Source organism: Diaporthe citri (assembly GCF_014595645.1).
Source record: "Diaporthe citri strain NFHF-8-4 chromosome Unknown scaffold_9, whole genome shotgun sequence".
Lineage (NCBI taxonomy): Eukaryota > Fungi > Ascomycota > Sordariomycetes > Diaporthales > Diaporthaceae > Diaporthe > Diaporthe citri.
In genome coordinates, this window is record NW_025064854.1 from 483528 (window position 1) to 497071 (window position 13544).

Below are 13544 nucleotides of genomic sequence, written 5' to 3' on the forward strand. Positions count from 1 at the left end.
GTTGCTTTTCGAGGGCGTGCCGGAGTTTCGGGCGGCACGGCCACAAACAAATGCCAGTGAAACGGGAGGAAAAGGGGACAGGGGGCAGGGCAGCCGCAGGGCAGAGCGAAATCAATCGGCCGACGGTGCAGTGGGAGGGAAAAGTGGAAAAGAGGAAACAGGACGCTAAAAAAGCAACCCAAAGAAGGTTAAGTTAAGAATAGAAACAAATTTTCCCCCAAGAGGCATAGCGTTGGAGCATCGCGGCATTGATTCCACAGCGAGCTGCTGGGATCTGCGAGTTGCCCCGAATGCCTGGCAGCACTGGAGTCCAGAAGTACACAGTGTGTATCTCGGCTGGGAGGGCTGCCCATGACATCTCGCGCCCGTCTCAGGCTTCAGGGCTTTCTTCCCCGTGGATGAGCTCCTTGCTCCTCTGCTAGCCGCCCGCTAGTCCCACGAGATCATCATCATAGTGCCCATGTCCACTACTGGACACAGCCCATACACCCACACAATATGACGAGCATTGCAAGCTTGGTGAATGCCTTGGACGGGCCGGTTGCTGGTGGAGATGGTTCCTCGTGGCTTGGACAAGGAAACCCGAGCAACACCACGTTGGACTCGGACAACAACCAGATGGAGAACCTCGGTCCTCTCGACAATTCCATTTCGGGCGACCGCGGCAGTGGGTATTTTTCCACACCCGCAAAAATTGGACTTTGGCAGGAGTTCGGGGTCCTCGGACGGACATTTGCATAATGAAATCATTGAACCCAGCGTGCGGTTTCCCTCTGCTGTCGCGGTCTTCGTGGGCTCCCTCTTGCCATAAGTCAACGGTGTCAATACCCAGTCACCGCACCGGGGAAAGTCGAAATTGCACTGCATTAGCCATGAGTCGCGCTGGCGAGCGGGCAATGCCAACGTGGGCACGAGGAGGGGAGCATCTTGATCCTTCTCCACGCAGTCGTTCGGTGGACAATTTTCCAGGACAACGATTTGGGGTTGCAGCAGCTGCCAGTTGTGGAACCCGATGAGGCCTCGCAAGACTCAGCGGCGGCCCAGAAGGCTCGCGGCATGTTTGAGGCTCGTCGGCGGCAATGGCACGTCTTAAACCTAATCCGACTACATCTCATCTCCGCTGAGTAAGGCTGGCACGATGCGGCACGCCCGGCCATTCCAGATCGGGCCAAGATTAGGCTCTTAGTCGTACGTAGTGGTCCAACTTTGGCGATGAGATCGAATCTCGCGGGGCTGCTGAAAAGTACCATGATGATCTTGAGGTCCCAGCGAAACCGATCCCGATGCGGATTCTCTGGTCCTGACCCACAAGGACAACCAGTGCAAAGTGCGTCAGTCTCAACTCATCCTTGCCCACATTGTCCTTGTCGACAAAACCAACGCCGTTGCTCGAAACCGCCGTCATGAATGGACACGAGAAATGAGTGTTTCACATCCCCTAACACCTACCCAGCCAGCCAGCAGACAACGGAGCCCCTTCTCCTTGACAAGGGACTGGAAGCCTGAAACAGGGCACCCTTGCGTGCCCGAGAACATCATAGCACACCGGGCGGAGTTGTTGAACGACCCGCGGCGACGAACTCGGCATCTGCCCCGTGAGGTAAGGGACTGGAAAATCTCCATCACCAAGTGCCAAAAACACATCTCGCTTGCTAAAAAGGGTCAAAAATCGAAGCTGAACCTCTGGCAGCTCCGGCAATAATGGCGACTTTATCGGGTCCCATAATCTCAAGGCAAGGCCCACCTGATGGCCATGGTAACGGAACCATAAATCTTTGGAACTCTGTCAGTCAGCTTGGACGCGCACATTACTGGAGTCAAGAAATAGCTATCGGGTAGCCAAAGATCGGCACCGGCCAAGCATTAAGCTTTTGGCTCCGGAGCTTTTTTACCCCAGGGCTTGAATTTTGGTACTCGCGGCCACCGCGGTGTCCTTGGAATAGACGACGAGGTCCCCTCCTGAGATTGATATATCATCGGAGTCAGAATCCTTGTCCCATTAATAGTCAAGGAGTTTTCAACATGGTAGCCACTTGTCAACGGCTCGGGTCTCCACAGCCGCTGTGGCTTCGTCGCCTGATGGCTCGCGTGGAAATGAATAGACTCCACGGCGCGTGGACCGCGGCTGCCCCTCGAAGGTTTGCCGCGCAGACCTTGGCTTGGGTTGCGCTGCGGCTTAGGTGCGCCCGGGCTTTGCCGGGTACTACTGTCGTGCCCCGTACTTCCTGGTCGACCCCCATACAGTTTGCTTCGATACTCTAAACCGGCGGATCATATCATGCCTCGCATCCCTGAATATTATATCTGTTCTGAGTTGGATTGACAGATTCCTGAACTATGGCCGAGGTCTGTCCGCAATGCCTCAACGCCAAAGGAGAGGGCGGGGGGGCTACCCCTTTTCCCGCCGGCTTGGTGTTGCTGGCATCGTTCGCTTGTCTTCGCACGCTTGACTCCGTCAATCTCAACTGTGGAACCATGAGCAAGTCGTAGTAACCATACGTAATCTGTGTCTGCGGAACGACAGAACAGTGACACGGAGAGGTCGTCGGATCAAACACAGTGGTATCGAATCCTTGCCGTCAAGTACACAATCAGGCGGCATGTGCAGTCACCACTCCACCGAATACAAGTTGGCTCGATGACGGATTGTGAGCTGGTCTCACGGCCACTTGATGCTCTGCATGACATGCCTCCCGAAGCTGCTGGTGTCCAAGCTGGAGCTAGGCACCCGGTTGGCCGTGACGCTATGTAGTGCAGTCATTTTCAAACGCTTACATTATGGACCGTTCGGTTGCCTCGAGGGGCTATCTCTAGAAGTCATGCTCCAAACATTGTATTTGGCAAGAATCTGCGGCTGGGAGCCACACGCGTGAAGGTCTTGTTCGGGTGGTTGCTCGCGCTGTTAAGGAGACAAGAGACGGGCACTGCTTTCTTTCAAACTGCTGCTTGTACCGAGGGTTTCGCACTCGGCTGGCTGTGTGATGGCTCGGGTGGATTAATACAGGCTTTGGATGCGAAGGGGTCGTAGCAGCTTGTCCAATCTCCGGTGATTGCGAGGTACCTGCCCAGAGACTCGCCGTTGCCGCGATTGGCTTGGTCCGAGTTAGGGTTGAAATCATTCAATAGGCGCATACCACCACACCAGTAGTAGTGGAGTCGGTGAAGCCATGCAAGGTGCTTAATGGGCATTGCCTGATGATCCAGGACAGGTACTCACCCAAAACGCGCGCGGACTGGGGTGGCATCTCAATGAGCTTTCCGCCGTGAGCGGCCGAAGGGGTGCAGACAGAGCATCGAGGATGTGACGTCGACAAATTCGTCAGGCCGGGCACCACCAGACGAGTGGAAGCTTGCCTCTCTCGGACACGATAGGGCTGGGAGCGAAAGGTGGCTGGAATGATTCCACTGCTGTCCTCTGCCGGGGTTGCTGGGATTCCCGTCTGCATGTTCGTTGATTTAAACGGAGGTAACGAGCCATCGAAAGTTGACGCCTTTGGGATGCTGCGCCTGTTTCCCATATGATGATTATGAGACGCTTGATGCTGCATTTTACACGGTACCATGTAAGCAAGCTGCGAGGCGGGTGACATGCTTGTGGTGTGAGTAGGCGATGCTCAGGCACCACGTCGACCAAGCGACAGGAGCTGGGTTGGCCTTGCACTGTGTACAGTGGAGCCAGCGTGCAGATGTCATGCAGGAAGAAGCGTTCCAGTAACGGTGAGTGGAGTTGGGCTTTTCTGCCTCTTCCACTTGGAGTTCTGTGCTTTTCTTTTCCTTTCTCTTGTTTGGGACAGGATTTTCAGGATCTGCCCACCCCTTTCCACAGGAGACTAGGATTCGAAACAACAAAATAATCCGAAGTGAGATCTTGTACTTGTAACGATGGGGTCGTTCGGAAACAAAGTTCGGGGAGGTGGCCGTCAGGCCTCAGGGGGAGGACGGGGATCGTGGGACTGCACAGCCTCAATTACCGGTCTCTGGAAGTGTGTGTGTGTGTCCGTGTGTGCGTAGGTGTGTGTGTGTATGTGCGCGCGTGGACGACGCTGCTGCGGGCGTGGTGTAAGCTTGGACGGCGTGACGCTGCTCTCCCCATTTCGTCTCGTGGCAGACACGATAGGGCGCCACCACGACTCGATTGGTGCTGATTCAATTCCATTGCTGTTCTGGGAGTCGGGTCACCGGCCATCTGTTGGTCTTTCCAGCCACATGGGCTTAGTTGAAAATGCAACCGAAGCCTGAGGTCTTTCTGGAAACTAGCCGGTTGAGTCAGTCAGTCAGCACGCTGGCTGGCTACTTGTATAGGGGGTGGGAGAAATACCTTGTCTGGGTACATTGCACGGTTCAGTCCAGTCCAGTGCATCTTGCTCATCGGCAGCATGACCAGACTGCTGCTCGGCCCTGTGCAGCTTGGCCCCCTGGGTGGGCAGGTGGAGTGGTGGATAGGCTGGCAGTCTGCAAAATAAGCCGACCGGGACCCCGTATCCCACCAAAACCCTTCACATTGCAACCCGAATTTCTCAACAACCAAATAGTGTGTGCTCGGTTCTAATTATATTCAAATGTTCAGAATCGGCGTCTGATTCTAATGATATAAAGACATTAGATAAGGTCCAGGGTTGTGGTTGATAAATAAATGGAAGTACTGAGAGGTATGTTTTCTGGTACTGAGGTACGGTCGGTTTATTTTGTAGACTGCCAGATAGGACGCTCGCCTGGTCTCGGGCGATGGTCAAGTCTGGGTGAGATGGAGAATGTGACGGTGCATTTTTGCAGCCCGACGACTGGACGTCTGTGTGGGGAGGAGCAGGAAGGAGCCAGGAGCCCCAGGAGCCCCAGCAGCCCAGCAACAGGGTTGGGAAAACACCTAGGTACTGTACAGTGTGGAGCTCGAGGCAGGGAGAACAGGGCTTCACTGTGTACCCTAGCATCGAGGTAGATCATGCTCAATGCTCATGCTGCTCCTGGGCAGTGCCCCATGCCCATGCCCGTCCCTGCCCCATGCCCATGCCCCGTGCCCAGGACGGGCTGCTCCCGCCGATTCCTGGTCGTCAATCGTCATCGCCACACTGTACCAGAATACCCAGTGTACCTAAGTACCTGGGTGTCCGCTGCCACACTGCCCACACATTGGCTCAGGCCACACCCAAGACGATCCATCAGTCACGGTACCAGACCAAGACTGACCGGGCATCTTCTCGCTCCTTGTCTACGGCTGATGCGTGGCCCCTGATGAGGACTGTGAGGGCTCGAGCGAGGCTGGTGTTGCCTCGCTTGATCGATGCAGGGAGCGATGGACTTTCAAGACGCGCAGCGCAGAAAGCGTAGGTCCAGGACTGAGCGAACATAGTTACCGAGTAGCCGGGTCCAACAACGAGAGAGAGAAAAAAAAAAGGGCATCGCCCTTGTCTAGTGGGGATCAAGTCCGCTCGACGAGTGAGGAGCGAGTAGTGAGGCGCGCGAGTACTCGACTTGTACCTCTGGGTCTTTGGGGCACTGTACTGTCCATTGCGGCACGGCTCTCACCCATCAACATCCTCGAGGCAGCCCTTTCCCTGCAGGGCCTCATCATGCGTCAAGGTCTAGGAAGAGGAAGGAAGCGACAGACACCATGTACAGACACAGGCGAAGCTCCTTCTGGGGAGGGGGCATGTTACCGTCACTGTCATTGTGCTGTTTCCCACGGTACAGTACCACTTGAGCAACTTGTGTCCCGAAGAAGAGCCGCTAAGCTCCTTCGGCTTTGCCCCCCCTCTCCTCTCCTTCCACTGGTGACCGGCACACCAGCACACACCAGCACGCCCGGGTACAGTGCGGCCTGTAACCTTTGGTGGTTTGGGGGTAGCTCCAACCTTCGAATGTGCTCCGTTGCGGAACGGTATGGCCTCGAGAGCGCGTCCGGCTGGTACCGGGAGTGCTCGGAGCACATACAGCAACTTAGCGACCAGCACATTATCATACATGCACCTGCCTACACACACCGTAGTGGAAGACTGGAGTACCGGAGGTGCCCAGAAATACCTGCGTGCGGTACTCGCTTCTCGCTGACAGCCTGCCCAGGTGGTACCTTCCCGAGGAATCAGGGCCAGGGGGGCGATGCAGTCGGGGAAGGAGGGCGGCAGGGGGTGAAGGAGGCTACGCCGGTGCCAGCCAGCCATCCAGCACAGCGTCCAGTGCCCACTGCCCAGTGCCAGAGCCAGCGCCAACGCGATCCGCGCTTTCCTGTTTCTGTGCTCAAGGTTTATTTAACACTGTCAGTCTCCCACCCTGCCCCTCGGCCCTTTCTGTTGATTCTATCATCTCCAAAACCTGTCACTGCGCCCAAATCCGTCTCAGCCGCTGTCGCTGCATCTAACCCACGTTCGCTTTTTGCAAACAACCTTAGGAAGTCCTCGTCGACTCCTGTCATTCGCTTTGTTTTTTTGTTTTCCTTCCGCCAACCTGTGTGATCCCGCTACTCTGATCCATCACAAAACCCAAGACTCCTCGACCCCGCGTGGCAACATCAACTAGCAGCCGTACCCGCAATTCTCACCTCGACTCTCGCATCCAGGGGCTCTCTATATCCACCCTGCATCGCCTAGTCTCTCTCATCGAAGGTCCCGGCTATCACCCACCGATCATCATATCTCCGTCAACCCAACCCAACACAGCGCAGACCTGGCTCAGATCATCTCTGTTCTCAAATCAGCTCATCTCACTCCAGGCTCACGCCCAACCTGATCCCGCTGTGCACAACGGGGCCCAGATGTTCCTGTAAACCCAAGACTCTTCGATCTTGCCCACACTCGCTTTTCAACAACAACCACCAACCCACCACGTTCGCTACCGCCCAGCAGGAAGCTTGGGGAGTAAGACCACGGGAATAGGATTTGTGACCAGAAGTCCTCGAGTAACAAACCTCTACCGCTTGTCTGCCAAATATTCTGTCTCGCTGTAGCTTCCGAGGCTCCACCTTGTCCTAGGCCGCCATCTGGAACATTCGAGTAGCTCTACGACACTCGAACATTGCAATCCGCTTGACTCTCCAAGTCCTGCTCCGGTTTTCCTTCTAGTGATTCACACGCTCTTCTCGCCCACAGATCACACGTAAATTTGCGTGTGATTTCTCAGAAAGTTAGTTGGACCTCGCTTCCTCCATGCTCGCACCCCGTCAGCCCGATGCGTATAGTCCGCGACCATGACACTGACGTGAAATAGAAGACACAAGCCGCCTATCCATCGACACATTGAAACAATGGCTGGTCCCGGCGGCGGTCCTCCCCGACGAAGGTTCGTTTGCGTTGAACGTGTTGACCTGCGATATGCGGCATGCTGACTTCCTTTCTGTAGCCACACCAAGTCTCGCAAGGGTTGCGAAACTTGCAAGAAGCGGCACATCAGATGTGACGAGAGTTTCCCTCAGTGCAAGAACTGCACCAAGCACAAGATCCGATGTCCTTACAACGACATTCCCGTCCAGGAGGCTCGCCCCAATGGCCCTCCGGATCTGATGTGGACGCCCGAGGTCGAGGCAGCCATCGAACAGTGGCGTCTGACAGGCATCTTTCCCTTTGACCTCGATGTCAACCCTGTCCCGGCACCGCAGTACTACACCTTCGAGGAGCTGCGCTTGATCCATCATGTCGCCTCCATCAGCTCCCAGTTGAGTGCTCTTGACGCCAACGGATTCACCCTGTGGACCTCCAAGATTCCAACGTAAGATTAGAGCACGATAGCACAGAATCGCACCTCCTCATCCTCGCTAACGCTCATTTAGTCTCATCGGAATCGGCACGACGCACCGTTTCGTCATGGACGCGCTCTTGGCATTCTCCGCAGAGCACCTCTCCAGTATCACCGGTTGCCCCATGGTCGGCAAGATGGCCTTCGAGCACCGCGGTAACGCTCTGACTGGGCTTTCGAAGGCCATCAACGCCTTTTCTCAGGCCAACTCTGATGCTGTACTGGGTGCAACTCTCGTGCTCTCTTGGCAAGCGACAGATTGGTAAGTGGTCGATTGCAGGTGAATCTGGTATGGGAGGCATTGGCATGACTAACACTCTCTTCAGGCGCAGCTGGACACATCACATGCAGGGTACCCGTGGCGTAAGTTCAAGGCTTCCGATCCTGGCGAACTCCGTGTGTGTGTTAACGTCTTCTAGATCATAGAATTGATGGAATCATGGAAGGACAAGTCTCAGTTCGCCGAGTTCATGGCCGAGACCACCACTTTCCCGACAGCTCCTCCGTCGCCTACGCCCGATCACAAGCCCAGACTGCCTTCGAAAGATGACGTCGAGCCTTCCCTGTCTCGCATGCTTCAGCACCTGCAGAAACTCGAGGCTCAGCTGAAGCAAAATCGAGAGGACACTAAGCTCGTCGCTCAACTGGTCAGCTTCCTCAAAGGAACTCGCAAAGTGGACCCCGCCTTGCAGGTAGCCGATCAATTCGAACGTCTCAAGCCGCTGAGGGACTGGCTTTTCTGGCTACCTGTCATGCAACTTCAGCAGACGCAGGCTTCCCCAAGCGCGCTGATTATCATCGCGCACTACTACGCCGTGGCTCTACTGATGGAGCGCATGTTTCCCGAGATCGGCGCTGCCTACTTCGGCAGTCTCTCCATCGGCCCTCTGGAAGACATTTCTCGGCGCCTTAAATCTATCAGCCTGACATACGGGGAGCATCATCCCGAGTTGCAGTCTCTGTTTCAGCTAATGGACTACGCCACCCAATTGGTACAGGAGTTCCGCAATCGGATGGGTTGGTACGCACCGGCACCTCCGTCTCCTTTTGGTATCTACGAAGACTTCAGCCTGCCCATGACAACAGCACCAATGCCAGATGGCCTTCGATACGCTGAGAACCCGATTTTCAGCTACAGCACCGAGAACTTGTCCATCAAGACTGAGGGCAGTGCCCCGGGGGTCCCCGTCAGCCCCATGGCCATGCCGTCTCCGTACAGCAACCAACAGTATCTGAACATTCCTGCTCCAATGAATGGATGTTACAGTCCTGTGTCAAGCACTTGCGAGGCCTCCAGCGTCGGGGATGACTTTTACGAGGCGTCTCCGGTCTTCTACAGCGACAACGAGGATTATGGCTCCTACGATATGGGTTTCGCCGGCACCCACTCCCACCTGGGCGGGCCTTACGGCGTTGGGTTCGTCACTCCACAACTCCAGCCTGTGTGGAACTAGGTCCATCTGGCCGCAACCGCTCGGAAAGCGAGAAAGTGAATTGACTGTTCGTGGACAGGACTCATTCGCCTTTCTTGAGCACAACCCCCACTCAACAAGTACCAGAGAACGCCTTGTTTCCCCCGGTTTCAGCAGGTCCACAGTCTCCCTTCCTGGCCCCCGGGGGTTTTTCGATGCTTCCGGTTCCCGAATCTCCTGTCGTCGCTTACTCGCATCCATACTCGCACCATCGACACATCTCCACGGCCTCCGCTCCACCAAGCTATCACCACCAGGCTGAGGAGAGAAGGAGTACCCCATGAGGATTCCCTACCACTTTGCTTTTGGAGGCCCTAGCCACGGACTCCTCGATATTCCCATAATATTTTAATCCTGTTCGAGCTGTCGCTCGACTTTCGTTTCCAACACAGCCGCAATTGCACAACACATTCCTTCAACCACAACGATCGATTGTCCTTCAGCAGGACTTCCGTCCTGAGGTGCGCATTGTCGCCCAGCCGCTCCTTCCGATCAGCATACGAACCTCGCCATGTATCACAAGATACATGGACACGCTCCTTTGTTCCGAGACTCGATTTTACGACATATCGCCAGATACGTCCCGACACTCCTTTGTTCGACCACGATGATACCCACTCTAGACGTTCCTTTTTCACACATCGGCATGGATGAAAGCATATTTAGACACTCCTTTAGCTGCTCAACAATTATGGCGGATTCTTTCGACATAGACGACACTCCTTACGGATAATGATCATGATACCCGACTGCATAAGCGACTGTTGTTTTTGGATTGCACACTACGGAGGCAGGCTCGGATTCGGTGGGGTGGGGATGTCCACCGAGAGCCGGAAAGATGGTAATCTTGCATGGCGTGGCGTTTTTGGTTTGCCCTTCGGCTTGTCCTGATTTTCTGGTTCACGGAGGAGGATACGGTTCCCAGCAGATTGTGACCTGCTATCACGTGGAAGGGGAATCATGGCGTTTTGGGCGTAAAGCAGCCCTTGATCAAAAAGAAGATCTCAGACAGTGCGTGAAATAGTTGTTGTTTAAGCTTGTTTATGAAAAAAGGACCCCCGGTCGATGAGGGCGACGCCAGGAAAAAAGTGTGCAGCACATCGCGATTCGTATAGGGTCAGTTCAATTCACGGGCACTGTCATCGCCAAGGTTCCTGTGTTGTTGCCGTGCTCGGGTCGACTAGCGGCCTGAGTTTTTGCAGGGGACCTAATAATTAATGATAATCTCATGTTCAGCATCTGTTGGGAACAAGGTGATTTCGCATGTCTCGCTCACGAATCTCACGTCAGGTTTTCTGTTAGCTAGGTACCTTGGGTATGTTGTGAGGCTGTCCCGCTACCGACTAAGGCATGTCGCGTCAACGTCCGTGTGGCTTCTTGGGCTTGACGTTCTGCCCCATGGCATATAGAGGACCTCTCAACAACCATGCCACCCCGTTAATCTGCCAGTCTCCGTAATAGCCCAGTAGCTCACCCGGCCCTCGTCTCTGGTTGCCCTTAGTTCCCGAGTGTCTCCGGGGTCAGTCGGGTGGATAAGCAGGCAGGCCAGCAGGCATGGATGGGGGGGTGAATACGAGGAGCGCGGCCCCCTGGGACCACCCACCCAGCCACTACGCGGCCGTTCTCTCCCTCCTGACTCCCCCCGTCTTACAGGTGCGCTAATAGATAGTCTCGGTGAGGCATTGTCTGAGGTTTATTTTTAAAAATAGCAGCACGGTTTACGGATGTAGGCCGAAAACGTGTCTAAATATATTCCGATCGCCCATATTGTCTCTGTTTCTCCCGCTTCCCTTACCTAGTGTAGGTAGGAGCTGGAGGACCGGGACACAAATGACAGGGGGAAAGAGACAGAAGGGCAAAAAGAAAATCCCAAGGGAACCGTTGGCTCTGAGGCGCCGTTGAGATCTACTGCAACTCTGGGTACGATGTGATACCCCAGATCCATTCTTGAACGTGCTCTTGTCGATCGGACAACAACACCTTTCCTCGTCTTGGCTGGTCAGAGCCCGACCGACATTGCCCCTGAACACTGCTTGATACCACTGCTACTGCTGCTGCTGCTGCTGCTGCTGCTGCTCCATGAGGGAGGGGATGGGGCAGAAGCTGGGCTGCCTCTGGCCCTTGTGGGCCCTTCCGACGCGGTCGGTCAACACTGACCATGCCTCGTGCGCAGATAACGTTACCTCCCCTCGAGCCGCCCTTCGAAATTATATCTAACGCAGTCTTGTCTCGAATGGGGCGGGGATCGTCTTGAGGACCCTCCTCACCCCCATAACGAAAGATTCGCGAAAGAGGAGAGAGAGGGAGACAGTTTGTGGGATGTGACTGGCCTTTTCCTCCCGGTAGATCCGGCGCTTTCCTTGCTTGTCCCTTCTGTCCGGACTCGGACCACACTTGTGCTCGACAGAGGCACCATCCTGATGTCACCGGCCAGTTGGACCTTGCTATTTGGGCCTAGTGGCGCCGATGAAGCTGCCAGCGTGGTCGAGTGTCCCCGGTGCTGCTGCCTGGCTTGGGTGGCCGATCGCCCGCTGTAGCCGCCGTGAGAAGAGGGTATCTCCATCGGCCCTGAGGAGGTGACTTCATGGGTTTCGTTCTAGTTTATGTGCAAGATGGCCAAGGAGGATCACTCGGGTGGAGAGACTGTGCATGTCCATATCTGTCGGAAATACATGTGCGCGCTCGACATTTCGAGACCCCGATCCACCGCCCTCGCAAATATTTCGCTCAGTGGCGACTCATGTTTGATCCAGTTTATTTGCTCTCCTTGTCGATGTCTGGCCAATTGTGCGCTGGTTGATGTCAGGCTTTGTACTTGAAACACCGGACGCCCAGACATTCTTAGTGTTCTGGGAGCGTCGTTATTCACATCGTTCGCGGAAGGCACTTTGGATGTTCCTCATTGATTATGTAGCCTGTCGCCAGGTTACCTACCCGTTGCTATCAAGTGGTGACGAGGCCCGCCAGTGTTAGGCTTCTTAACGTGTTGTGTACAGCTCCTTGCTGCCAAGCAAAAGTGTCGTGCCCACTCTCTCTACATGAAATATCGCTATCGAAGTTCATGATGGTACGGAAGAGTATCCAGAATAATGTAATCAGCACAGGCGCTAGCTAAATAGTTTTGCCGCGCGATCGTCAAATACGCTCATCGTGGCCTAAGTACAGTGGCTCATGGAAAAGGCATACTGCTGCAACCGGCACACGCATCTTCCTGCTCACAGGCCTCGCCACACGCTGGTAGCTTCACTGTGTAATTTCGAGGGCTGCCCCGGAGACCAGATGAATTTTGACTTCGGATGATTTTCGTCGGATGCCATTGCTACATACTGTGCGAACCTCTCCTTGGACTGCGGTGGGGACCTCCGAATAGATGCCAGTGTTATGCGGTGGCCTGTTTGCCTCGTTGATCTTCCAGACAACGCGAGCGTGCAAGAGTAATTCATAGCGTCGCCATCTCACGATGGTAATGCATTCCCTCGGATACATCCTGCACTCATGTAAAGCACCTCTTCTATACTGATATCGTCTGAAATGATTTGGGAAGACCGGCTTTCTAAAACCTGAGTTCAGGCTCATATATGAAGACACAAAACTTTAGAATCGGTTGTTAATCCTCAAGCCCATTGTACTCGTTGAACAATTGGCCGAAGCCCTGCTCTCACCGTGTCTATAATTCAAGAAAGGCGTCTGCTGTCTCCAGAAATGACGCCCGACAAACAGATTCAAATGTTCTCAAAGTATTTAGATTACTGAAATTTAGAAGCTACTAACGAATACTGCTTGCCTTTAATTAATGGAGTACTTCAAGGCAACTAAAACTACCTGAATCGACTATGTCCTCAGACCTTCTCCTAACTGATAATAGCACAAGTTTTGTTTACGGCTATGTCCACGCATTCGTTGTGCCAATTTTAAAAGCGCCGAGAGGATTGCTTGACACTGAGGTTCAGTAGTCACCATATGCACAAAATGTTGCCACAGCTCGCATTTGACCCGTGGAATCCAAGTGTTTGAGGGTCCGATGAGATCATTTAGCACATCCTGCAGAGTTCTATGAAGGCATACGGTTCTGCTTGGGTGTGTCTAGAGATATAATTATCATATCGTCTCTCGGGTGCTTGGTACAATTCCAGCTTCAGAAGCCAGCTGCGGGTTTTTCTTTCTAACCAAATTACAGTCCACTGTATCATTGTGCTCGTCTTAGTACGATAGTGGTTCATACTTTACGAGTGTATTCGCTAAGCTGTTTGAGGCTCGACTTCGGGGTATTGTCACTATCCTCTACGTACATCAAGACGAGTCTGAAATGCCGCCACAACCACGTCATGTCTCAGCACCTAGAGATTAAGT

At 54.2% G+C, this 13544-nt stretch overlaps 2 protein-coding genes across 2 annotated transcripts; both read left to right on the forward strand.

Annotated features, from left to right (window-relative positions):
• Positions 1-498: 498 nt before the first annotated feature.
• Positions 499-1128, forward strand: INS49_015289 (uncharacterized protein; the record flags this gene model as incomplete). The annotated part of the gene is made up of 2 exons (XM_043175971.1): positions 499-667; positions 947-1128. The coding sequence occupies 2 exons, from the start codon at positions 499-501 to the stop codon at positions 1126-1128; spliced, it is 351 nt and encodes a 116-aa protein (XP_043019426.1).
• Positions 1129-7234: 6106 nt separating this feature from the next.
• On the forward strand, positions 7235-9176 carry INS49_015290 (uncharacterized protein; the record flags this gene model as incomplete). The annotated part of the gene is made up of 5 exons (XM_043175972.1): positions 7235-7269; positions 7330-7695; positions 7757-7984; positions 8049-8085; positions 8142-9176. 5 exons carry the CDS (start codon positions 7235-7237, stop codon positions 9174-9176), a joined length of 1701 nt encoding a protein of 566 aa, XP_043019427.1.
• Between the last annotated feature and the right edge of the window lie 4368 nt (positions 9177-13544).